Below are 24977 nucleotides of genomic sequence, written 5' to 3'. Positions count from 1 at the left end.
GTAGGAGTTCCACCTGAAGAACTGTGGTCACTGGGGGAAGACTCGCAGTGGCCGTGGCCACGGCCATGGCTGTGGCCTCGGGCCACACCTGGTAGCAGCCCAGATACGAAGGGCGTGGTGGAAAGAGATGTGCCTTTTTCTCATTGGTCGTCCCCCTCACTGAGCTGGTTTACCCCATTGCCTTGAGATCAGAACCAATGTTTCCAGGATTTAGTAGTGAACTAAAGAAAGACGGCAGCTTTCCAGATGGCGACTGCTGAGGCTCCCAGCCTCAAGAACCAGGAAACTTGCAGATTCTCAGCCTCTCAGGTGTGATTCAGCAGCTGTTGCTATTTTAACACAGGCTTGCTTAATATGTGGTGTGTGTGAGTGTGTGTGTGTGTGTGTGTGTGTATGTGTTGTATACATTCTATTGATTGTTCCTTTAGAGAATCCTGACTAACACAATCATAAATTAAGGTCAATCCTGAGAGAGAGAGGAGGGGATGGGGGAAATTAGATTAAGAGAGTCTGTATTTGGGTCCAGTTTGGATACTTGATGATCGTCACTTTATACAAGTTGTTTAATCTTTTTGAATTTTCTCAAAGATTTTGTATGAGAACTACTATTTCAGAATTTGATGTAACTCATCTAAAAAGCAAGGGGGGGGCAGCAAGATGGCTTCACATATGCTACTGGCTACTCTCCTGTCAGGAGACAACTAGGATGGGCTAAGGCTAGCAGCCGGCCTTCCCGGAGGTAGACATTCCATGGTCTTAGATGGGTGAGCTCAGTGAGGCAAGGTCTCAAAGAGACTTCATCTCAGGATTGCTTCTTGCAGCTGATATGCCTTTCCTGTCATTATTAAACTAATATAATAATCCCTGGGCATAAGCCCACCTCTATTGAACAGATTTCCTGCAGACCATCATAAAAATGAACTTTCATGAATTAATACTGTTTAGATGAATTAATGATTTTATAGAATTCCTGGTTTGATTTAAGTAATCTTAGGAAGAAAGTTTTTTCCTTTCTTTCTTTCTTTCCTTCTTTTTCTTTTTTTTTTTTTTTAGACAGGGTTTCTCTGTGTAGCCCTGGCTGTCCTGGAACTCACTCTGTAGACCAGGCTGGCCTCGAACTCAGAAATCCACCTGCCTCTGCCTCCCAAGTGCTGGGATTAAAGGCATGCACTACCACTGCCTGACAGGAAGAAAGTTTTAAGAGATAGTTTTAGTTTTGCTAGAAAGATGTAATAAAATTAAAATCAGGAATAGAATGTGCCCACTCCTCATAACAGTAAGTAAAGGCTGCATAATAAGAGATGCAATGAGCTTTTCATAGTTACGCTAAAAAGAGAAATAGGCTTGGGACAAATTTGTGTTCAAGGAAAAGCACTAAGGTCCAAGGATGAAACCACAGGTGTGCATTATAAGGCAAGACCATATGAAACTGGGCTTATAGATCGAAATACTTCTTAGAACTTATATCAGCATCCTTCTGTAACTCCCATTTTGTGTAACATTTCATCTATGCAATAATTGTCTAAAGAACTTTTATCTAAGAAGGTATAAAAAGGCCACAAAAAAAGAGCAAGAAAGATGATATGGTGGCTTGGGGGGACTCTGCCCCATCCATCCATCCATCCATCCATCCATCCATCCAAATGTATATGTCTGTTCATATGTACGTATGTAGGTGTATGTGTATATATGTAAGCATACATGAATACTTGTGAAGTTGATTTTGACAGACAGTTGGGCCCGGGCAGGATGTGGGTGCATGAGTGTATGTGTGTCTGTGCATATTTGCCTGTATAAAGCATCTTAATTCTTTTCCTTTCCTTTTTCTCTCTGGTTCAAAAAAAGTTAATGAGACCCTGGCTAGTAAGTGGTGTGTGCCTTTAATCTCAGCACTTGGGAGGCAGAGGCAGGTCAATCTGGGATTTTGAGGCCATTCTACATAATGGTCTACGTAGTGAGTTCCAGAACAGCCAGAGAGACATGAAGAGACCCTGTCTTGAAACAAAACAGGCAGACAGACAGACAAATAATAAAACTCAGTGTAGAAACAGGTGCATAGTTTAAAATTGTTAGAAAAAAATAATTGTGCTTTTTACCACTCAGAGTAGAGGCTCAGCAGGACTATTTTGTGATTTCCTGAGTCAGTTACTGCGATGTACAAATGAGACAGTCAGCTTATAAAGAGAGGAGGCATATTTGGGTCACCCTTTGGGAGGTGCCAGTGAACTTTACTGGGAACACAGGCTTTTGACCTCTGGGGATGACATCAGGAGAGTGTGATAGCAGGGTCTCACAGTTCTCCTTCAAAGACCTGTCTCCAGGGACCTGAAACCTCCTGAGAGGTCCCACTTCAGAGTCTCTACCACCTTAGACCAGCACCAAATTGGGGACCAATAATTGAACCCAGAAGCCTTAGGGAAGACATTCAACATCCAAACTGCAGGTTTGCTCTCTGGACCTAGTGCAAATTACACAAGCTCTCCTAGTGTTACTTTAAAGCCCACAGGGTCTTTGTGAACATTAATGAGTTACACGTGGAGGGTGCGCTCAGCATAGACCAAGCCCTTGGTGGATACTGCCTTTGTCCTCTGTATGGCAAGACCCGCTCTCAGCTCAATTGGGAGCAATGCAAAGCAGTGTCCGGATCGTTGGTCATCTGTGTGCTTCAGATCATTGCTTGGTTTTCCCATTATTGTCAAAAAAACAAAACCAAAACCAAAACAAAACATAGACACAGTTCAAAGGAGGGAGACCGCTTCTGCTCACAGCTCTGGAGATTTCAGTTCACAGTCTCCAGCTCTATTGTTTGAGCTAAGAGAAGCAGTGCTTCATGACAGAAGAACAAGGGTCAGGGAGCAGCAACCTCTCATTGGGGCAACCAGTAAGCAGAGGGAACTGGGCCAGGTCAGGGAGTGCCCCCAAGGGCACACCTCCGTGGACTACTTCCCCCGGTCAGGCTCTGCCTCTTATGTCTCTGGCATGTCCCTACATAGTAGTACCATCCAGGGGACCATACCTTCAAAATGTGAACCTGAGAGGGACAGTTCACACTCAACCCAGACGGTTAGAGAACTTCCCAGAGGAAGGGGAGTTTTGAAAAGTCAAAAGAAAATACAGAAATACAGGTGGGCCTCTTATCTCATGTTTTCTCTTACTGTCTTAGCCCAGTCTTGCTGAATCTCCTGATTTACATGATATTAGTGTTGGTATTGTGCAGGAGAGTTGATTTTTCCAGTTCAGCACAGTGGATATCTCCCTCATCAGCCGGCTCCCAGAAGGAGCATCCTGGATGCCCAAGTGCCATGTAGCTTATCAGAGCTGCATCGAGGAAGATTTGTGGCCAGCATGGCATACACAGAAGTTGACCGAATCCTCCTGCTGGGACGCTGAAGGCCTCAGCAAGGCCAGCTCTCTCTGAAGGCACAGCCAGTGACCAGTCTGTGCCACAACTTTCTTCTGGCTCCTCCAAATCCCTTCACAGTGGGGATGTAGCTCCAATCCCTACATGCTTTTCCTCATGTACCTGGCTGTCCTCACATCTAAATGTTTCCCTCCTATCCTTGGTAGAAACCCAACCCCCTTGTCAGTTTATCATAATTACCTCTCAAAGACAGTATTTCCAAATGTCACACTCTGATGTGCTAAGGGTTAGGCCATCAGCATCAGATTCAATGCAGGGACACACAGAATTCTATGCAGCACTGTGTGAGTTTTCCCCCATGCTACCAGTGCAAGAAACCCTGCCGGTTCTCCCTGTGTGGCAGGCACCTCCTTCCCAGCTCCTCTCAGCTACGTTCCCCTTCATAGGCTTGTGACTTATTTCACGTTTGTTCCTTTTGCTGAGCAACCACAGTCATTTCTCAGTCTTGACTAACAAGACAACAAGATATGGCAGGCACAGATGTCTCCAAATCTGCTTGTGTAGTGTCTCAGATTCCCAGTGAAGACCAGTGGACACACAGCAGGCTTTGCATGGGTTTTCTTATATTATGGCTTAGGTCCCTAGAAGCCTTGGTTGCTGGACAGTGTTGCTGTGGGGAGGTGGTACTGTCTAGGAGATGGGTACCTGTGTTAGGTACTTTTCTCATTGTGGTGACCAATGACTTGACACTAAGAGACTAAGAGACCAATGACTTGACACTAAGGGTTTATTTGGACTCACAGTTTGATGGCCTACAGTCCATCATGGTGGTGGATGGCTCGACAGTGGCAGGAATGTGTAGCTGAGACCCTCACCTCAGATCTTGGAGGAACAAGAAACAGAGCAGATTGGAAGTAGACACGGGCTATAAAACCTTAGTTCCTAATCTCAATAACCTGTTTACTCAAGAGAGGCGTCAACTCCTAAAGGTTTGACAGCCTTCAGAACAGCACCATCAGCTGGATACCAAGCATCCAAACCCATGAGTCCACAGGGGACATTTCCACATTCCAACCCACTACAGGTGGAACAAAAGGAAGTTAGGCCAGCGAGGACATCCTTTAAATGGGATACTGGCCCTTGTTCTCTCCCACTGCTCCTCAGTACAGCTCTCAGTACAGAAGCCTTGTGCTCCTGGACAGCAAGTTCACTCAGGAGCCTGCATCTATCTTATTGGAAAAGGTGCTGCATTTGGTGCCTATCTTCCCAGTTGTGGGAAAGAGAAAACAGCAACCAGAATCCTGGGAACTGTCAGCAAATGCTGCCCTCCACTGTCAGTGAATTGCAGGGCACTTCAAAGTGGGAAGGTGACCACTGTCTCTTTCTGGTGTCTGGGGTTTCTACACAGGCAAAGCAGGATTCGGGCCCTGGTTGACCAAGATGAGCAGACCTGGCTGGACTTGGTCCGTCTGTGGGCAGCCATGTGGTTGTGAGGCGGTGAGCCTGGTTTTTGCTATCCTTTGAGCACAGGTGTGAGCTGTTCTCTAGGGGGTGGGAAGGTCAAATCCTGGTCTGCCCTGACGTTCTTCTCTGGTCTGGGAACCAAGGAAGTGGAAGGGAGAGAGATGGACTTAAGGATGAACTGCAGACAGGAGAGAAGGATGTTTGAGATGAGCCAACAGGCAGGTTCCCTTTTAATTAGGAATGGGTACACATTGTCCTCTGTCTCCTGATTCTTTTCCAGATGTGCTTGTTGCCAGAGGACTGTTGAGATGGTTCCAACATGGGCTGCTTGCTGTTAGTTCCTGTGCTCAGTGCTAACTCCATCGCCCCATGCCAGGGGCTCTGTCCTGGCAGGTTTAGAACCTAGGTCCCCTCCCTGGTCCTCTGCTGATCCTGGCCCCCACTCTGCCTGCCTCATAGAGGTTTCCATCCCAACCCCCACATATAGCTGAGCAGCCGAAAACTGGCCCTGGGGAGGGCTCTTCCCATAGTGTCCAGCTGGGAGATTTGCTTCCCATGCTTGTCACAGCCGACTCACCTGTTCGAAGCTGGCAGTTGACCTGGAGTTGACAGCAAGGCTATAACAGCCAGGCTCCTAGGTGTTCCTACGAAAGCAGGTCTCAGTTACATGACCTAAGAGCCAGAGGGGCTCTGGTTTTCCTCTCAGAGCAGATGAACTGTGTGTCCTGGGTTACACAACTCAGAAGAGACAAACCTAGACTTATTGGACCTCAGAGTCAGCAGTCTGTGGCTTCTTCCACCTCGGCTCGTTCTTTCTCAAAATAAAAGGAAGAAGAGAGGGAGGGAGGGAGGGAGGGAGGGAGGGAGGGAGGGAGCAAGAAGGAAGATACTGTCATTAAGAAAAGGGTACTTTGGGCTGCTGAGATGGCTCAGTGGGTACTGACTGGCCACCAAGTCCGAGGTCCTTAGTTTGACGGAACCTACATGGTGTAAGGAGAGACTGGCTGCCAGCACTTTGTCCTCTGATCTCCACACAGGTACACACACTCCATACATGTAGTACCTACACACTTACACATGACAAATGCAAAATGTAAAAGGTTTAAAAAAGATTTACTTCTAATATTTTAAAATTACATGTAGCTGGGCAGTGGTGGCGCACGCCTTTAATCCCAGCACTTGGGAGGCAGAGGCAGGCGGATTTCTGAGTTCGAGGCCAGCCTGGTCTACAGAGTGAGTTCCAGGACAGCCAGGGCTACACAGAGAAACCCTGTCTCGAAAAACAAAACAACAACAACAACAAAAAAATACATGTCTTTGCATATATGTCAGAGTCAGCACAAGCATGGAGCGCAGGTGCTCAAGAGGCCCAACTTGTGTGATCCTCCTGGAGCTGAGAACCAGTGCTGAACCCAGAGTGCTGGTCTGCAGTAAAGACAGTGATCTTAACTCACTGAACCCATACTCCAGCCTCACGATAAATGTGCACACACACACACACTCATATACACACACACACACTCACACACACACTCACACACACACACACATACTCACACACACACTCATACACACACACTCATACACACACACACACTCATACACACACACACACACACACACACACACACACACGACCAGAACCAAGGAGTTCAAGTTCATCCTTCTCTACATAGCAAGTCTGAGGCTAGCCTAGGTGCCGGGACACCACAAAAAAAAAAAAAAAAAAAAAGAGAGAGAGAGAGAGAGAGAGAGAGAAAAGAAGATGAAGAAGACAAAGAAAAAGAAGAGGAGGGGAATCTATGGGAAGGCCACTCCCTTGTCTTCAAGCATCCCTTTACAAACCAGTTGCTAGGGCAGAACAGAAGGGGCTTGACTGGCCTGTTGTGTCTCACAGCAGCTTGGGTTGAGGAACCTTGTTACCCACGGCTACTAATAGAGGACGCAAGGCTGTATCCACTTGTTAATCTAGGGAGAAACTTGGAAGATTTAGGTAAGCATTAGGTTGGCCATTCCCAGAGCCACCCAGAACCCTGTGTAGGACCCGGTCACTGTGCCCAGCTCCTCGATGAACGCTGGTCCACCAGATCCACTACCTCTGAATCACATCTCCTGGCCTTAGCTGCTGCGCCTCTACCCAAGGGAAACTGGATCTCAGTGCCTGGACAGTCGCTCCCGCTCCGCGGGGCTCCCAGGACACCGCAGCATCGGATTTCGCGTGGCAGTCCAGCTTCGCTAACTCGGATCCCCTCCCGCCAGGGAACCCTGGAACCAATCGCAGAGCTGCACAGCTCCGGGTTGTAAAGTCCCAAGCTCGGGACCCGCCCCTCTTTGTTGCGGTGTCCAATGGCCGCATTCGGAACATCGGCGGCTGCCCGGGTGACTCAGTTATATGTCACAGAATAACATTCGAGAATGGGACATGGAATGAGGCGACGACCGCCTCAGCTCCAACAGCCTTCCGCAGCAATGAGGCCGGCCCGAGGTGGGTCCCCCGGCCCCGCGCGCGTCCTGGCGGCCCGCAGCTGCCACTCGCGGTGCCCGCGCGGGACCCGCGGGAAGGGGCGGCGCTGCGCTTGCCCGGGAACCCCGGCTGGAGCCGCCCCTCGCGCGCCAGGGTTCGGGGGGCTTCCGGGAAGACGCCAGGCCTCCCTAACAAGCGGAGGCTGCTGCGGCGCCCTCGCGCCGGCCCCGGGAGCTCACGTGCCCGCTCGCTCTGGGTCGGTGGCAGTCCACCACATCTGGGGACCCAGGGATGCGTGAAGCTGGAGGGAACCCTCGAGTCTTCTTGTTACACAGCTGTCTTGCTTCTTCCTACCCCGTCCCCTCCTCACCCCGCGTTCCCTGCATGCCTCCCCATCCCCGAGTGCAGCTGGGTGTGAGGCTTCGTGGCGTCTTTCCAGCCGCCTTGCTTTAGGTAATCGGCGTGGCTGGAGGCTCCCTCCCGTTAGTCCTGAGGGGTGGGTCTGGGGCAGCCAGACGGGGGGTGGGCGGGAACCCCCATGTCTGTCTTACTGAGCCGCAGTGTCTGCTGTTTCCTCTGTTTTCAGGCTCGGCCGGTGAGCGGGGTTCCCTTCGCGCGTCCTGCGGCCACGAGAGTTAAAGGCCACCCCCGCGGGGCCCTGATCCCCGGCGTGCCCGTGTCCTCCGCCCCCTCGCCGCGTACCCCTCATCATGACCGGCTCCGCCGCCGACACTCACCGCTGCCCCCACCCCAAAAGCACCAAAGGCACACGGTCCCGGAGCAGCCATGCACGGCCCGTGAGCCTCGCCACTAGCGGGGGCTCAGAGGAGGAGGACAAAGACGGCGGGGTGCTGTTCCACGTGAACAAGAGCGGGTTCCCGATCGACAGCCACACCTGGGAGCGGATGTGGCTGCATGTGGCCAAGGTCCACCCCAGAGGGGGAGAGATGGTAGGCTCCATCCGAAACGCTGCTTTCCTGGCTAAGGTCAGTGGCTTGGCTACGGAGGGTGGGAGGGCGGGATGGGCGGGATGGGACCGGCTCAGCCCGGGCAAGAGCAGGGAGAAGGGACCTTATGTCCAGTTACTGAGTCCTGTCTCCCTGTTCTGCTGCCAACAGGGGCAGGCAGGGGGCTTGCTGGCTTGGCTCTGAGGTTAGGCTGAGCCAAATCCATTATGTACTCAGTTCCTGTAATATCTTCATCAAAAGCTAATGTCGCCAGGTCAACACCAGCCACTCCAAGAGAGCATAGAACCCCAGGGTTCACACTGCTTAGCCGCCATGCGTGTTTTACTCCCCCCTTCCCTCCTAGTAAAGGATTTATGGAGCCGCGAGTGAATTTGTAATCAATCAGCCAGACGTCTCAGTGTGAATCATTTCTAGAGTTTTTGCCAATCATCTTCATCATCACCAGCTTCCTCTCCTTTTCCTCTTTCTCTTCCCCCCTCCTCCTCTTTTTTTTTTTTTTTTTTTTTATGACAGTGATTTTTGATTTTTACCTCTGAAACTTACAGAGAACATTGACCTGTCTCTTACTAGCCTACCTGGCGCCAAAGAAGCCTTTGGCTGTGACTTAAAGGGACTTTCCAGGACACAGGATGAATTAGTCTCCGGGGTAAAGGGAGACACCAAGTGAAGCTCTCTTTTTACTCTGGAGAGCAGCCAGGGAGCAACTGGGCTCAGTGGCGGAGGATATGGTTACAGAGAGACACGTCTTCTGGTGGGAGTGTCCTGTTATAGAAAATGAAAGCCAGGTGTGCGGCCGTGGAGATGGCTTCCCTGGACCCTAGGGACCCTGTTTGCTGAGCGGACTCCTGACAAGATTCAGGAATCTCATATCCCAGAGTCATGGCAGCAGTAAGTCCCAGTCCTGCCTGGCGATAGCTGAGCATGCAAACCTGCAGGTGCCCTTGGGGGAAGTGGAGGATGCTCTCTGCTTCCTGCTTCATCGTGTTTTATCTTTGTTCTAGGCAGGGAGTTTATTCTGTCCAAACAGGAGCTTGCCTGTGCTAGAAGCTTGTCTGTGGGAACATGAGCAGTAATGACCCCTGCTCTGCAACATGGGCAGCCCTGGCTCTGACTTCAGCATCTTTCTCTGCTTACCTTGAGTCACCAGAATCCTTAAACATGGAAGAGTTGGGCAGAGGGAGCAGAGACTGGATGCCACTGTCTTGAGCTGGCTTTCTGAATCCTGCACCTTGCTCACTGTGCCTTCATTCTTACCCCAGTTCCATGTGCAGGAGCCCTTCTCCGTGTGACAAGCATTGTATCTGACTATTGGTGAAGATGTCTCTCAAGTCCTCCTGAGAGGGAGGCAGGGTACGAGACAGTGGGACTCTGCCTCTGTTCTCTGTGGCTTCCTCCTCTTCCCTCCTCCCTGTCTCTTTTTTTCTTCTTTCTCCTCTTTTTCTCCTCCTCCCTCCTCTTCTTCCTCTTCCTTTTCCTCCTCTTCTTTTACATGTCTGCTCTTTCTAGGACTGTGGCTGGTTTGCCACAGATGCAGTATTCTAAGTGTCCATGAGGCAGTTTAGAACATAGGTTTCCACTCCCTGAGACTAAAACTTGATGCTCCCGGGATTGTAGCTGAGTGCTTCCTTTTTATAAAAGGATTTTCCAGGCAGGAAAGATGGTGTACTCTTAGCACTTAGGAGGGAGAGGCAAGAAGATTATAAATTAAAGGCCATCTTGGGCCTCACAGTGAGTTCAAAGTGAACCTGCAATGTGTATTGAGACCTTGTTTAAAAAAAGAAAAAGAACATTTCCTTTTCTTGTATGTATCTTGTTGTATTTTCATTGTAACCAAGCACCTCCTGACAGCTGCAGATAAACCAGGACTCCCTCAGCCCAGTGCAGCCACTTGTCTGCTTTAATTTTGTGTTTTGTTTGTTCGTTTTCGGAGACAGGATCTCACACTAAAGCCTTGGTTGTCCTGGAACTGGCTATATAGACCCTGCTGGCCTCTAACTCATAGATTTCTGCCTCTCTCCCTCCTGCCTGGTCCTCTTCATTTATTTTTTAAATTTTGAGGGTTTATTTTATGTGTATGGTTGCTTTTCCGGCATCTGTATCTGCACACCATGTGTGTGAGTACTCAAAAAGGTCAGAAGAAGTTGTTGGATCCTCTAGAACAGGAGTTAGAGACAGCTGTGAGTCACCATGGGTACTGGGAATTCTTCACCACTGAGCCATCTCTCCAACCCTGTTTCCGTTCTTCGACTAGGTCTTGGTTATATCTGAGGCTAGCCCTCAAATTTATGATCCTCTTGCCTCAGCATTCTGAATTCTGGGTTTATAGCATGTCCCACTACCCCCGGTGATGAGGGGTCGTTAAATTTGAATAAGACTGTATATGATTCCATTTCCTGCTTATTTGGCGTTTGTTTGGTTTTGGTTTTTGAGAGGTTCTTATGTGGCCTAACTAGGTTAGTCTCAAATTCACTCTGCTGAGGCTGGACCTCCCGGCTCCACCCTTCCCAGTGAGGCTCAATAGCTGGCTCTCCATCCCTATCCCCCTCACTGGCACCTCCTGGCCTCAATATCCCCCAAACCCTGGCTCCTGCCCAGGCACAGGCATGCTGATGTCAAGCTGCTCTGTCAGACGCTGTTCCTCTCCACTCCAGGGCTTGGCAGTCTCTCCTGGGGCCAAGTCATTCTCCTTTAGCCAAGCCAACACCATGCTGTGAGGAATTTGCACCAACGGAGGGCGGTGGGACAGTGAGTGGTGAAGGAAGATTGGTGAATTTGGACAAGAGTAATTGCTGCAGCAACAAAATGTGGACTGAGGCAAGATAGTATCTGGAGCAAGTTCCCAGGGTCCGTGAGTGTGGATGCTGTGTCCAGGACGTTCTGTGATGGACCATAGTAAGTTTTGCCTGAAAGCTTGGGTGGGTAGAGGTGAGCATCACTTGAGATCTTCTTTCCAAATTTCGTTGGAGAATTTCCAAATTTCGTTGGCATTCTTCTCCACGAGTGGTTACTGAGCCAAGCGAGCACCTGACAATCCAGGCGTTTACTGGGATATTTTAAGAAAAAGATCAAAAGTCACTGGGGTTACACAGGATGGGCAGAGCGTGACAGAGAGGCAGGTGCAGAAGGAGCAACTGGCCCTTCTAGGTCTGGCTGTAGGGCCTCCTCCTAGTGTCCAGAGGTCAACTTTGCTGAGGCAGGACACCAGGGCCCTCAGCAGGAAACACCACTCGGTTTCCTGCAGGCCCCACCTGTGTGTGTTACTCCAAATTCAGAAAGAGTTCACCTTAGAGGGCTGAGAGCTGACTTGAAGTGTGAGCAGAGATCTGAGACTCTCCACAGGCTCTGCCCCTGCAACCCTCTGCTCCCAGGATGCTTCCTCCGTTCGTGTCCTGGATTTAGAACTGTCCCTCTTGTCTGTCTGAATCCTCCCAAAGTGTGACTCCAGGACCTCTGTCCCAGATTACAGGCTGGGGCTCTTTGATGCAGGAGCCTGTGGCCATTCTGGAATTGTGGCTGCCCCTTGCAGCCTCCCCCCACCCCTTTCCAGGAGTTCTTTTTTCTGCCGCCTGTGCAGTGAAAGAAATGTTTCCGTTTCTCCTTGTTCCTGTTAAAGGTTGCCCCAGCTGGGGCCTCTTGCTGCCTGCCTCCCTGCTCCAGGCCTGGCTTCCCTTCCTTCTTTTATGGCATGCCATTTACAGGACTGTGCTCACCTGCAGGCCTCCTTCTTGCCTTCTGTCAGCTCTCTTGTTTGGCAAGGAGGAAGTGGAGAGGCGGGCTGTCAGACTCTGTGGTCTCATTTTTCTTCTCTGCTCACTGCATACCCTCTTCTTCCAAATCCTTTAAACTTCCCTAGGCTTCCTGGCCAGCACATGGATCTGCCTTTCAGAGTAAGCCAACTAACAGGAAGAATGGAGGTGACATTTCACAGGGCCTTAGGTTGTATTTAAGTTCTCAGTGAACTTCACTTTTTCCAGAGAGTCGTTATTTGCATTTCTCCTTTAGTAAAACACTTGTTGTGACCTTGTTTATTATGGTAAAGTACAGGATACGTTACCTACCTTTCAACCATTTCGGGTGTATGGCTATCATTGTTTGGGTTCCTGAATGTCCCCAGAGGCCCCACCTGTTGAAGGCCCCAGCCTATGATGCTCTTCGGGAGGTGGGGTCTAGCAGGAAGGACTTAGGTCACTGGGCAGAGTGCCCTAGAATCAGAACACTGGCTCCCCCCCCCCCCCCCCATTTCTTGAATTTCATGAGGTGAATAAACCTCTTTCCCATGCTTTCTCCATGAAAGCATGAACCTTGAGTTACAAGTGACTGTGAGCTCTTTAACTGTGAGACAAAACCACCTTTGTTCTCTATAAGCTTGTTACCTCAGGTGCTTTGTCACAGCGATAGAAAGTTCTAGACACACATGTAAGGTCAGACAGGTGTTGGTCACCTTTCACCATGTGGGTTTGGGGATTGAACTCAAGTCATCAGGCTTGAGCCAACGGCCTCCTGCTGGGCTGTCTCCTGGGCCCCAGTACTGACTGGTTTGAGGCTGTTTTACTTCAGGATTCACCCCATGTCAGTGTGTCCCCAGTATGTGCCTGCTTTTGTCTGTGTCAGGATGGAGTTTTGTTTATTCATTCTGTCCACTCAGAGGCTCTGAGCTGACCCTGCTTTCTCATGACTGCCTAATGAACTTTCTTATCACTGCCTGTGAGTCTCCATGAACTAAGGACACCAACCATCCCCTCAGCAGCATGTGCTCAACTTGGCAACGGAGTTCTTATCTCCTATTGGGTAGGGAGATGTCCTCAAGAAGCAACACCTCACGGTTGTGTGCTGCTGATCCCGAGTCTTAGTCCAGCTCCTGGGAGCATGTTAGTGATGGATAATGGCCCAGCTTATACCTGTGCCCATGTGCTGTGCCCGCCATGCTGCCTTCTCAGGCCATATTGTCCTACGGCAGCTCCAAGGGCAGAAGAGGCAGTGTTGCTGTTTATCTGGATGCAAGTGGAAGCTCTGGGGTCCTGTCAAGTCCATAGCTGGTAGGAGACAGAGCAGGGATTCGAACCATTCGAACCAAGGTATATGTCTCATCATAACCCCCTCAGGGGGAGGGCCCTCTGGCTTATACCCAGATCCAGCAGGAACATTGGCTGCCTAAGGTGCTGTTCGAAGTTGCCCCGGGCTGAGCCCCTACCAGCTTGCCTGACATCACGGTGAATTGAAGCTGATGATATCTTGCAGTGAGCCACCTTGGTTCCCCCCACCCCACCCCACCACAGCCCTGCCTGCTACAGCCCATGTGGGGAACGCTTACATTTGTCCTCCTGCTTGAGAGCAAGTGTGACCACAGGCAGCTGAGGTAATGGTGCAGCTGTTTTTCTAAATCCCTTGGGCGCCATTGGCTGCTATTCTGAGGCCCAGCTGCTTTCTGAGTCTTGCTTTACACCCTGCTCTGTGAGCTCCCCGGGATGGAGGGGGCTGGAAATAACTCCATGGTCAGCTCAGCTCCCAAAGTGGACTCTGAGCCAAATCATGGGCTACGAGTATGGGAGCTCGCTCTCACGTCCCGCCCCTCTCCTCTCCACCTCTCTTGGATGGGATGTCCCTTTCTTCCAAGGGATTTTCCTTCCCTGCTCCCATGCTTCCTGCTTTGTACCTGGCCTAGAGCTTACCACATGGAGATGCAGAGGAAGGGTCTGTTCCTCTGCCTAACTTCTCTTCTCACCCCTCTCTGAAGCCTCTGGTCGGTTCTTACAGAGGTTTGGTAGACATGTGAGTGTTAATGTGAAAAACCCAAGGAAGTCTTCACAATTGCTAGTGTTTGTTGGACAGAGAATTCAATGTGTGAGTTGGTGTGTTTGAAACTGTTTAAGTGTGTGTGTGTGTGTGTGTGTGTGTGTGTGTGAAAGAGAGAGAGAGAGAAAGAGACAGAAAGAGAGAGAGAGAGGAGTGTGTGTGTCTGTTCTCTCTTGCTAACTCTGTGTGTTGGGGGTGGGGAGAGGTGAAAGAATGAAGTCATGGGAACATATGTTCACGTTGGAGTCTTTTCCCCTCCAAAGTGACTCTCCCAGGCAGGGAGTTGGAGTTGAGGTATCAGAGAGAAAATGTAGCTTGCAGAACAGTCGGGCCCGTGTGTGTGCCCCCATAGCCACGCATGTGCTCACACACACCATAGAGCCTTGGTTCTGATGTGCCAAGTGTGACTGCTTCCCTTCCAGCTGAAGGGACAGTTTCTATGAATTTAGAACACCTCAAAGTCAAGGCTGAGTAGAGGCACCGAGAAGAAACTATCAGCAGAGAAGGTTTTTCAGTAAATGCAGCCAAAGTCACAGAAATGGCAAGGCGCCTGCCACCCTGTGCTCAGAGCGCCATGCCCATCTGTCACTGCATGGCAGAGCCTGTGCCTGGAGAGCCAGGAAGTCTTTAGGTGGCGTCTGGCTCTGCCACCCAGCTAGGCAGTCCACAGGTCTGCTTTCTAGCCACTTCCCCTTCCGTCTGCAAAGCTGGCCCTGTTTTCTCCAAGGATGAGGCTAATCTTGCTTCTCATTCTATCTGCTTCTGATGGAGAAGCTAAGACCTAGAAGAGCCTCCTCTCTCAAACCTGCATCGAGAGGGAACAAGTTTCTTTGTCACCAATGACTTGGCCCACCACAAACATGGAGAAGATGAGTCAGTGGGGGATAAACAAACCCTAATGTGTCCCTGGCTGGCTGGCGTCCTCGTGTCTTGGGAGTGGTTTGCTCTAATGCTGACTGCAGGCACTTGGGAGAGCTGTCTGGGCTGCCATGAGGCTAGGATAAGAAGGCTCATGAGGCAGGGGCATGGCACTTACCAGGGAAGAGTTGAGGCAAGAGAAGGGCCTTACTTAATCTCGAACTCAAGAAAGGAACTAAGTAGAGAAAGTGGTGGAAGTGTGAAGAGTGCAGTATTGAAAACGATGCCTATGGCTGGTGTGCCATTCTGCCATTTGCCTCGTGGCCTGTGTCAACAATGTTCAAGGGGGGAACACATAGAAAGGGTCACTATAAGCCAATGCTGCAGAATGGGTCAAGAGATAAAAAATTAAGAATCAGTGAAGCATCTTGGGGTTCACTCTGGGCCATTCTCGGTGGGAGACTCCAGAGGACATGGTCCTTGGCCTCAACAAGGGAGTTACATTCCCATAGAGAAGGCCAACTGCGTTACAATTAATGCCAGGAGGGCCACTGAGAACCATAGCTCAGAGTGGAGTATATCTGGAGGGAGCTTAGAGGGTCCTTCAATGGTGGAGCAACTATCTTAGGGGGCAGATGGTATGGGGAAGGTACCATATTTACAGGTGACTATACTGAGTGTGTGTCTGCTCCTGGGAGTGGCTGTCACTTGGTTTCAGCCCCATGCCTGCTCCAGGAGCTGTACCAGAGCAACCCCTTGATAACATGAGTCCCCTCTCTCTGTCTCGCTGTAGCCTTCAATTCCCCAGGTCCCAAACTACAGGTTGTCCATGACGATCCCAGACTGGCTCCAGGCCATCCAGAATTACATGAAGACACTACAGTATCCTTCCAGCCAGGGGCTGAGCACCCCAGACAAGGGACAGGAGTGGTGATTGCAAGCTGGGTGGCATATCTGTTGCCTTTGATCGTCCAGAGCTCTAAGGCTGGTGAGCACAGGTGCTGGAGAGCACCCATGGGTAAGAGCTTACAGCCTGTGATAGCAGTGACCAGAACAGCCAGGGCTTGTCCCTCAGAGGTGAAGTTGGTCTGCCTTCAGGCTGTAACTTCTCTTTTCCCCCTTCCCTGCCCGTGTCCCCTAACATCCCTTCTTTCCATCCTTCTATTTTCTCCACTTCTTTGTTCCATTCTTCCTTTTCTACATGACCAGCATCTCCTCCTCTCCTGACCTTCCTTCTCTTTCATCTCTCACTTGCTTTAACACATTCCTGGTCTCTCATGATCCCAGCAAGCCAGGTAGGTGACTTCATCCCAGCTGTACGTGCAGGGTTTGGGGAGCTCTCCAGTGGGACCCCTACCTCAGCTCCAACTGAAAGAGCTACTGAGAAGCCTGAGGGTTCAGTCACACATGCTTTTTTTGGTTGCCTCAGTGCCCTTGAGTTATTTACAGTCAGGGTTGGTTAGTTCCATTTTGTAGGTTCTCAGAAGCAGCACTGTGGGGACAAAGGAGCAGACAGAGGTCGTGGCCACACATGGCTTCTGGTGTTTACCAGCACAGGAGTGAGATGGGGACCCTCTCCAGTGTGCTACTCTGGATGTTGTGCTTGGGTTGACTGCCAGGAGAGGTCCAGGCTTATTGGCTTGCCTTCTGCTTGCTTCTCCTCAGCCTTGAGGATGAGTGTGCTTAAGGAAGCATGGTGCCTGGGTTCCTGAATTCTCTGCTGCAGGAAAGAACACTTCTGTCTCCTGAAGGGACCAGACAGCAGCACCTTCCCAGAGCTACCTAGCACCCTGGAGAACAGCACCTACTCTGCTCACTAAGATCCATTACTTTATTAGCCTGTCAGTTTCTGCCTCTTAAGTCCTCTTTCCTATATGGCATCATCTCCATGGAGTCCAGCTGCCTCAGTGGGGAATGATAGCTCTCTCCAGAGAGAGGCTGGCAGCCCAAGGCCCCACCAGAGTTATTGAATATTGCTTCTCTTCTCCAAAGTGAGACTCCACGTGGATTGCTGGTGGTGGCTGAGGGACGCAAACACCTTCCCAAAGAGACCCAGGCCCTAGGAGCTGTGTCTCTTTCAGTTGTTACTATCACCAGACATTCCAGGTGACCTAAAGTTAGAATGGCTCTCACGTCTATCTAGGACGAGGCCTTCCCAAGGAGAAAGAGCTGGCACGCGCCACATCAGTAGGGACAAATTTGCATGTGTTTTGCATATCATTTTCTCACACTGATATAAAACCTGCCACATAAACTCAGCTCAGTCATCATGGCTCTTGAAGGGGCCCCCTTTTTACCTTTTCTCTGATGCATTAATGAAGGCCGCTAGCCTAGATTACTGACTGCAGGGTAGGCAATGAAAAACACCAGGGGACCAGGGACCAGGTCCTTAGGTCTTTGGAGCCATCATCAAGGGAGGCAGAATAGAAACTCTCTCTGCCTTCAGACCTGGTGTCTGGGTGTCTTGTTCTGGACACGGGTGCCAGCACATGGTGATTGCTTGAGGCCATTCCTAACTATACATTCGTTCAGCTCTCAGTGGAGTTTTTTTTTTTTGATGGTTTTGACTCTGCCTTACCCTGGCACAGAATTCAAGAGGCTGTGAATGGGAATGCTGGTCTTTGTGTCTGGAAAGAGAGGCCATAGCTTTGCTAGGCATGGGAAACCTGCCCAAGAGCTCTGTGTTTCAGACAGGGAAGGCTAGAGAGAAATTTCAGAAGCTCAGCTATTAGCTACAAGGAACTTAGAGAACATAGCTAGACAACTTTTCATTACTTAAGTATGGATTAATCTTACTTTGTAGAAACTGAATTCTGCTTTAAATATACTGGAAACCCCACTGTTTGAGCAAAATCTTTGATAAAGTAAAAAAAAAAAAGTGCCACTTCACAATAAAAGCCCTCTTTTTTTTTCTTTCACCACTAAGAATTTTTAATATCTTATTTTAGAAATGCCCAGCAAGCATCACTGGAACACATAGGGAGTGGGTTCTGTGCACCTGACTGGGCATAGCGCTCTAGGCAACATAATCATTAGTCATCTGCAGCCTCCCAACACAGACTTTTTACAAATAGGATTTTGCTTGAGGCAGAAGAATAAAACATATAAATCAAGTTTTCTTTAAGATTAAAAAAGAATTCAACATTGTATCTCAGAAAGCGTGACAGGATTGAACCATTGGTGGACCAGGCTTGCTAGCTTTGGAGAGGTGGGCAGTCGATCAGAACAGGGCATGGATAGTGGTGCCATCTGCTTAGTGATGTCAAGTGCCATCTAGGCACGAAATGAGTTAAGTTTCCTTAAGTTCTGTGTGCTGTTGAAAAAATCTAACTGCCATTTGTCCACTCTTCCATGTTTTCTTCTGTATACTGATACATCGGTGAGCCCATAATCCATACACACACATGCCCATAATCCATACACACACATGCCCATAATCCATACACACACACATGCCCATAATCCATACACACACATGCCCATAATCCATACACACACACATGCCCATAATCCATACACACACATGCCCATAATCCATACACACACACATGCCCATAATCCATACACACACACACAAACGCCCATAATCCATACACACACACATGCAAACACCACACACAAACACACATACACAAACATATACACAAACACACACACGTCTAACCATACTTTTGTCCATCTGTCCATCCACCTATTCACCATTTACCTTTCTCCTAGCACCCATTCATCCGTCTGTTCATCCATTCCCTTTTCTTTCTTCCATCTTGCCATCTGTCCTTCTGTCTGTTTACTTTTTCTTCCCTTTCTGTCCATCCTCTTCCTTGGTTATCCACCCGGCTTCCCCTCATCAGTTAATTCATTTACTTACTCTCATTTTTTTTTTTTTAACAACACCTGCTAACCTGGGTTTGTTGAGCTTCCTTCAGGCATTATGGGAGATCCAAAGATGATAAAAGAAAGGGCCCAGCTCCCAAGAGCTTCTGGTCTAGCATGTGACTTAAGACATGCAGTCAAAAGAGGAGCTGGTTAGTCAACAAAAGGATGGACTGGGTATTAGGACTATCCTGTACCTCACTGGTACAAATTGGCATAATATGCTCTAATTGTATTTTGAGAGAAAAGTTTCATTTTAACAGGAAGGGTGATGTGTAGGAGGAGCTAAGGTAGGAGGAGTACTGAGAGGAAGAAAAGGATTAAGAAGAGGAGAAGAGGAAGGAGAGGAGAAGCTAGGTGATGAAAGAGAGAAAGAGGGGGGAGACAGAGAGGCAGACATTCATGTATCTCCACCAGTCAAAGATAGTTGTTATATCTAGGTCGGTCAGTGGGTTACACCTCTGATTGAACAATTCCAAACTTATAAAGCCTATGATTAACATTTTTTTAAAAAAATGTATAAATGCAAAAAGGAAAAGGGGGCATGGGATAGGGGTTTCCTAAGGGGGGTGGGGGGGAATGGGGATAGGGGATGCCATCTGAAGTGTAAATAAAATATCTAATAAAAAAAAAAAAAGAGGAAAAAAAAAAAGACATGCAGTCAAATAACTGGAGCACAGGGTAGCCTGCTGGGAAGTGCTACGAACGTTAGAGGTGCATGTAGGCTTCGGTTTAGAAGCTGGATTTCTAGACTGCACGGTGAGGTGTCAGGGGCTGTTGGATCCCCACTGACACTGTCCAGGAAAGCAAGTACTTTCTTATCCAGATCATGGAGAGTTGGGAATCTGTGTGGCCCTCTGCCGTGTGGCCAGGACTCTGGACTTCTGTTCTTTTCCTTTACAAGCTTCACACAGATACAACCACACAGGGACCCAGTTCTTTGAAATCAGGAAAATGCGACCTCTGAGTGGGTAAGTGACATGTGATCTGAGGACCACATGGCTTCTCTCCTACCACTGAGCTGAGCCACCAGCACCCTCTTCCAACCTGTCCCTGTGTCCTAGGGCTCTAGATTCTAGTCTGCGTGGACATGCTCCAGGGCCTGGCAGTGGGTGGGGCTAAGGACTAGTCCCTCTTGGCAGCTAAGTTTAGTGGTCAAGACTGACTCTCAGGCCAGGTATGGTGACACACAGCTTTAATCCCAGCACTTGAGACACAGGTGGATCTCTGAGTTTGAGGCCAGCCTGGTCTACATCAAAAGTTCTAGGACAGCCCCTGACTCAAAAATGAACCAGACTGACTCTGCAGGACAGGTTTGCAGGACAGCAGAGGGCTGCAAACCTGTCCCTGTAAGTCCATGCTTCCAGGCTGGGAGGTGCTCACACCACGACCTCTGAGGTAACTGGGGGTGGGTGCAGACTTGAGGATCTCAGTTCTGTCAGGGGCACAGGTGCTTTGGGTTCTTCTTGGAATCGAGCTGTTCCCTTTCTTGCTGGATCCCTACACGGTACCTAGTATGGAGGTGGGCATGCAGACAGACTGAAGGACTGATGGACAGCCAAACTGACTGCATAACTGCCTAAGTTCCGAGATGATCTGCTGTGCTCTGTCCCACAGGTTAATGGAGACAGCGAAGGAGATGACCCGAGAATCCTTGCCTATCAAATGCCTGGAGGCAGTCATCCTGGGCATGTATCCTTTAAGATTTGCGCTGTCCCTTTGTGTTCCTCTTCTGGAGCTAGTTGTGCTTTGGTGTCCTTGGAGAAAAAATGTCAGATGCCCTCTTCATTTGACCTGGCTGGAGTTGAACACACCCAAGCTTTGGCTCCTTGGACCAGCTTCATCTAACCTGTTATCTGTGATGCTGTCTGGGACGGATGCCAGGCTGGTGACTGTAGATTCAGCAGTCACAGGAGAATTCAGATTCAGAGGGACTTTGGAGAGTGCCTGTGTGGCCTTTCTTGCATTAATCTGACACTGTCATAAGAAAGACACTTAGAGTTGAGTCAAGGCCAAGGGGGTGAATATCCAGACCCATCATTGGGAGAAATCTGAGAGCAGGTTGCGGAGAAGAGCAAGTGCTGGCAGTGTGTCACGATGGAACCTGGGGATACAGGGGTCTGGTCTCTAATGCTCAGTCATTTTCACTGCATTCCTGGCTCTTAGCCTGGAATTTGGTCCAGAAAGGCTGTGATGACCCTGACTGACGTGAGAGCAGAGCCAGAGCAATGCTGGATCTTGTAGTTGGCTGGGGGGTGGGGGTGGGGGCGCATAGCCATGGAAGCAGGACACAGAACAAGGTGCTGGACTAATAGCCAGCCCCAGACAAAAGCTGTTGGTGTCTTGAATGCTGTGCTAAGTGGCCTTCAGAAAGCTCTGAAGCTGAAGACCGGTGCGGTCTCATCCTGGACACTGCATGTAAAGTAGTTTTCTGAAGGACAGACAGGACATGTTTGTTGGAGGCAGCTGGGCTGGATCTGCAGAGCCCACTGTGAGTTCTTATAGAAGGGAATGGTGACACCTGGACCATTACCTTGGCAGTGGGGCTGGGTTGGAAGAGGTAGCTTCCAGAACTGCCAGGAGTTTGGGTGTGAAGGACTTGGAAGACAGCCAGATGTAGAAGTTGACAGGGAGTCAGCCACAAATGGAGAAGAGCTGGAAGAATCAAGGGTGACAGGACTGTGGCATGCTTTGATACAGGCCTGCACTGGGACAGAAGCAGTAAGGGCTGGGGGTGGGGGGGGTGGGGCAGGCATCCAGGCTGCAGCACTGTGGATCCCGCCATTCCTGTCTTGCATGGTGATACCATGGCCCAAGAAAAGGTCTTGACAGGAAGGCTCAGCTGTGGGGTATGAGTTCAGACACAGACTGGGTGGATTTCAAACATGGAATCTGGGCTCATGTTCAGGATGGGATATTTGGATGTGGGGCTTTTGAATGGGCAGATCTATGCCAGAAACACAAATTGGGCAACGTGAATGTTAGGGAGACAAGTTAGGAGAAGGAAAAATGGTGATCAAGGATGAACTCCAAAAGTCTTTTACCTGGATGGACACAAAGAACCCATGAATGAGCCTTCTCCTTTGTTTTCTGTTGCCGTGAGCTACGCCATGACCAAAGCGAGTCAGGGAGGAAAGGGTTTATTTCTGCTGGTGTTTCCAGGTCAGAATCTATCGCTGAAGGAAATCAGAGAAGAAACCACGGGGAAGGCTACTTACTGGCTTGTTCCCTGGTTCATTCTCAGAAAGCTGGCTTATATAGCCCAGACCTGCCTCCTCTAGGGATGGTGCAGCCTATAATTGCCTAGTCCCTCCATATCAATCAATTAAAACAGTTCCTCAGAGACACAACCACAGGCCAGTCTGATGGAGGCAACTCTTCAGTTGAGGTTCCCTCATTCCAGGTGGCTCAACATTGTGTCAGGTTGACAATAAAAAAACAAGCAGGACAGAGACTTAAGGAAACTTGAGTAGGTTAAGACCCAGGAAAGGAGACAGGGATTAGTGAGAGGAGTCAGATGGGACAAGGGGATGGTCCAGTCTGTCTGTTGAGACTCTTGGGCAGGTGTGGTATTTGTGTATGTGCATGCTCTTGAGTACAGATGCACACACCAGAGTATGCATGTATGGATACAGAGTTAACAGTTGGATGGGCAGTGGTGGGGCACGCCTTTAATCTCAGCACTTGGGAAGCAGAGGCAGGAGGATTTCTGAGTTTGAGGCCAGCCTGGTCTACAGAGTGAGTTCCAGGACATCTAGGGCTACACAGAGAAACCCTGTCTCAGAAAAAAACAAAAACAAAAACAAACAAACAAAAAACAGAGTTAACAGTTTAACATTGGATGCCTTTTGCCACTCTCTTCCTTTGTGTGTATGTGTGTGTGAAGTGTATACACATATATGTGTGTAAATTCAGATGCACACATACCACAGCATGAGGGTAGTGGTCAGAGGACAACCAACCTTGGGTGTCCGTCCTCAGCTTCCACCTCAGTTGAGACAGGATCTCTTTGTTGTCCATTGCTCTGCACAGCAAACTATCTGGCCCTCAGGCTTCCAGGGATTTTCCTACCCGCCACCCCACCTCACAGACTGATGGGGCTACAGATGTGATCTGCCGTCCCTGGCTTTGTGTAGGTTCTTGGTATTGAACTCGGGTTCTTTGCATGTGCAGTAAGAGCTTTAACCTAAGATACCTCCCCAACCGTCTACCTGAGTTTTTGAGACTGGTTTTCCCACTGAACCTGGAGCACCCTGGTTTGGCTAGACTGGCTGGCTGGCAAGCCCCTGGACCTCAGAGATCCAGCTGCCTCTGCCTCCTGAGTGCTAGGATCAAAGGTGTGTGCCATCACTGCCTGGCTGCACAGCGAGTTCTTTAACAACTGATACGTCTCTTCAACCCCTATTGTGTCTTTTTGGTTTTGTTTTTTGCTCTTTGAGGGACCCAATTCAGCGCCTTGGTTGTGCTCACCCAGTACTTGACCTGAGCTACACCCCTGGCCCCAGATTTTCATAGAGTTTTGTGTTTAGTTATGCGTATACTTTGTGTCTATATTGGTGGGTATTAAAGCCAGGGCTACTCACCTGCTATTGGACCTTTCCACAGGACAAGGAGCTTTTGTGATTCTCCGCCTCTTGCAGAGCACATAGGGGTCTGACCTGAAGCATGACTGTCCATCTGTACCTTAGCATTTGGAAAACAGCAACTTGAGTCTTTCGGAAGCCTTTTCTTGCTCCTCATCAAAAGGGAAACACACGTTAGGGAGTCTAGCAGGAGGGCAGGCTGGGCGGGGCGGGGGGGGCAATAGGTAGCTCAGGGCTCCATTCTTGAGTAGCCATAGCTGTAGGCAGAGCCTCTTTCTGGGACCCATTGGCTAGGCAGCTGCTGGCTAGCGGCCAGTGGAGGACACAAGGCCAGTGCCATCCCTGGATACACAAGCTCTACTCAGCCGCCTTGGCTGCCTGCTGAGTGTGCAGGGTATATATGGGCCTGGGGTGAGTGGGCCCTGGCTATGTAGGTCTGGGGTGTGTGGGCCCGGGTATGTGGGTCTGGCATATGTGGGGGTAGGGTGTGTGGATGCAGGGTATGTGAGCCTGGGGCATATGGGTCTAGGGTATGTAGGTCTGGGGTGTGTGGGTGGGTATATGGGACTGGGGTGCATGGGTCTGGGGTGTGTGGGCCACCTTGTTCTTTGCGCATTGTCACACATCTGAGCATCATGTACCTGGAATTATCTAGAACATCGGGGCTTGTAGAGAATAGATTTAGGAACCCGCTGGGCCAAGGCCCTTGATTTTACTTTGTTCTTACCTGTGTGACATTTCAGAGAAGAACAAGGTAGGTGACAAGCGTGGGAGCTTCTGCTTGTCATGTTCAACTCAGGGAAAATGGACTCTTGGCACAGACCTCCATCCAAACTTACAGTATCTCTGGGTTTGCTTTGTCAGCGTTCTGGTGTCCTGCTTTCCCCCTGGGAAGAGTAATTCAGGTCACAGTCAGTGTCTCCCAAAGCTTCCCACTGTCCTGGGAGACAAGGTTTCCTTGACAGCTGGGAGCCTGGTAGGTTTGGCTGACTTCTAGTTATCTGTCCTTCTTTTCTATCTAATGAAGCCAGGGATAACTTTAGGTATGGTTTCATAGGCGTCGTCTGTCTGTCTGTCCGCCCATCAGTCCGTCCATCCATCCATCCATCCATCCATCCATCCATCCATCCATCCATCCATCCATCTCAGCCTGGGATTACAAACCTGGGTTCTGGGTATTGAACAAGGTAAGTGCTTTACAGACTAAGCTATCTCCCTAGCCTATGTCTTACATGTCTTCACTTCAGGGTCCCTTCCTAGACATCCACTTGCACATGGGGTATGCACACTTTCCCATGCTCGTCAGACACATGCATCTTAAAATTCCTTTCTGAATTATGGCAATTGCGTATTTGGGAGGGACAGTTGCTGCGACCAGCCTTGCTGGGGGAGGAGTGCGCTGGTGTTTGGTCATGGTCCAGGTGCACGGGAAGAAACACACTTGATATTGGAAGTGAAGCTAAAATCTACTATTACCACAAGCAAGCAGCCTGGGTTGGTTTGTTTAGTAACAGGTTTTAAAGAGTCCCATGATTATTTTGTTGTTCTGAGATAGTCTTCCTATTACTTATTCCAGACTGGCCTTGAGCTCCCTCCAGCCTTCTAGGACTATA

The 24977-nt window shown here is 49.6% G+C and overlaps 1 protein-coding gene across 5 annotated transcripts in view; it reads left to right on the top strand.

Moving 5' to 3' along the window:
• Positions 1-204: 204 nt before the first annotated feature.
• Positions 205-24977, top strand: part of Vash2 (vasohibin 2) — a 38685-nt gene continuing 13912 nt past the window's right edge. For 3 of the 5 annotated variants that reach the window (XM_034512846.2, XM_076941615.1, XM_076941617.1), the window contains exons 1-5: positions 7150-7310; positions 7876-8275; positions 15702-15790; positions 19696-19752; positions 20399-20473. In XM_034512846.2, the coding sequence (XP_034368737.1) occupies positions 8000-8275; positions 15702-15790; positions 19696-19752; positions 20399-20473 (497 nt within the window). In that variant the 5' untranslated portion in view covers positions 7150-7310; positions 7876-7999. Of the gene's footprint in view, positions 310-7149; positions 7743-7875; positions 8276-15701; positions 15791-19695; positions 19753-20398; positions 20474-24977 lie in introns of those variants that run through there. The other 2 variants (XM_076941616.1, XM_076941614.1) reach the window with 2 other exon arrangements.

Source organism: Arvicanthis niloticus, chromosome 10 (assembly GCF_011762505.2).
Source record: "Arvicanthis niloticus isolate mArvNil1 chromosome 10, mArvNil1.pat.X, whole genome shotgun sequence".
NCBI lineage: Eukaryota > Metazoa > Chordata > Mammalia > Rodentia > Muridae > Arvicanthis > Arvicanthis niloticus.
The sequence above is the reverse complement of the archived record's forward strand: the minus strand, read 5'-3'. Positions and strand labels throughout refer to the sequence as shown.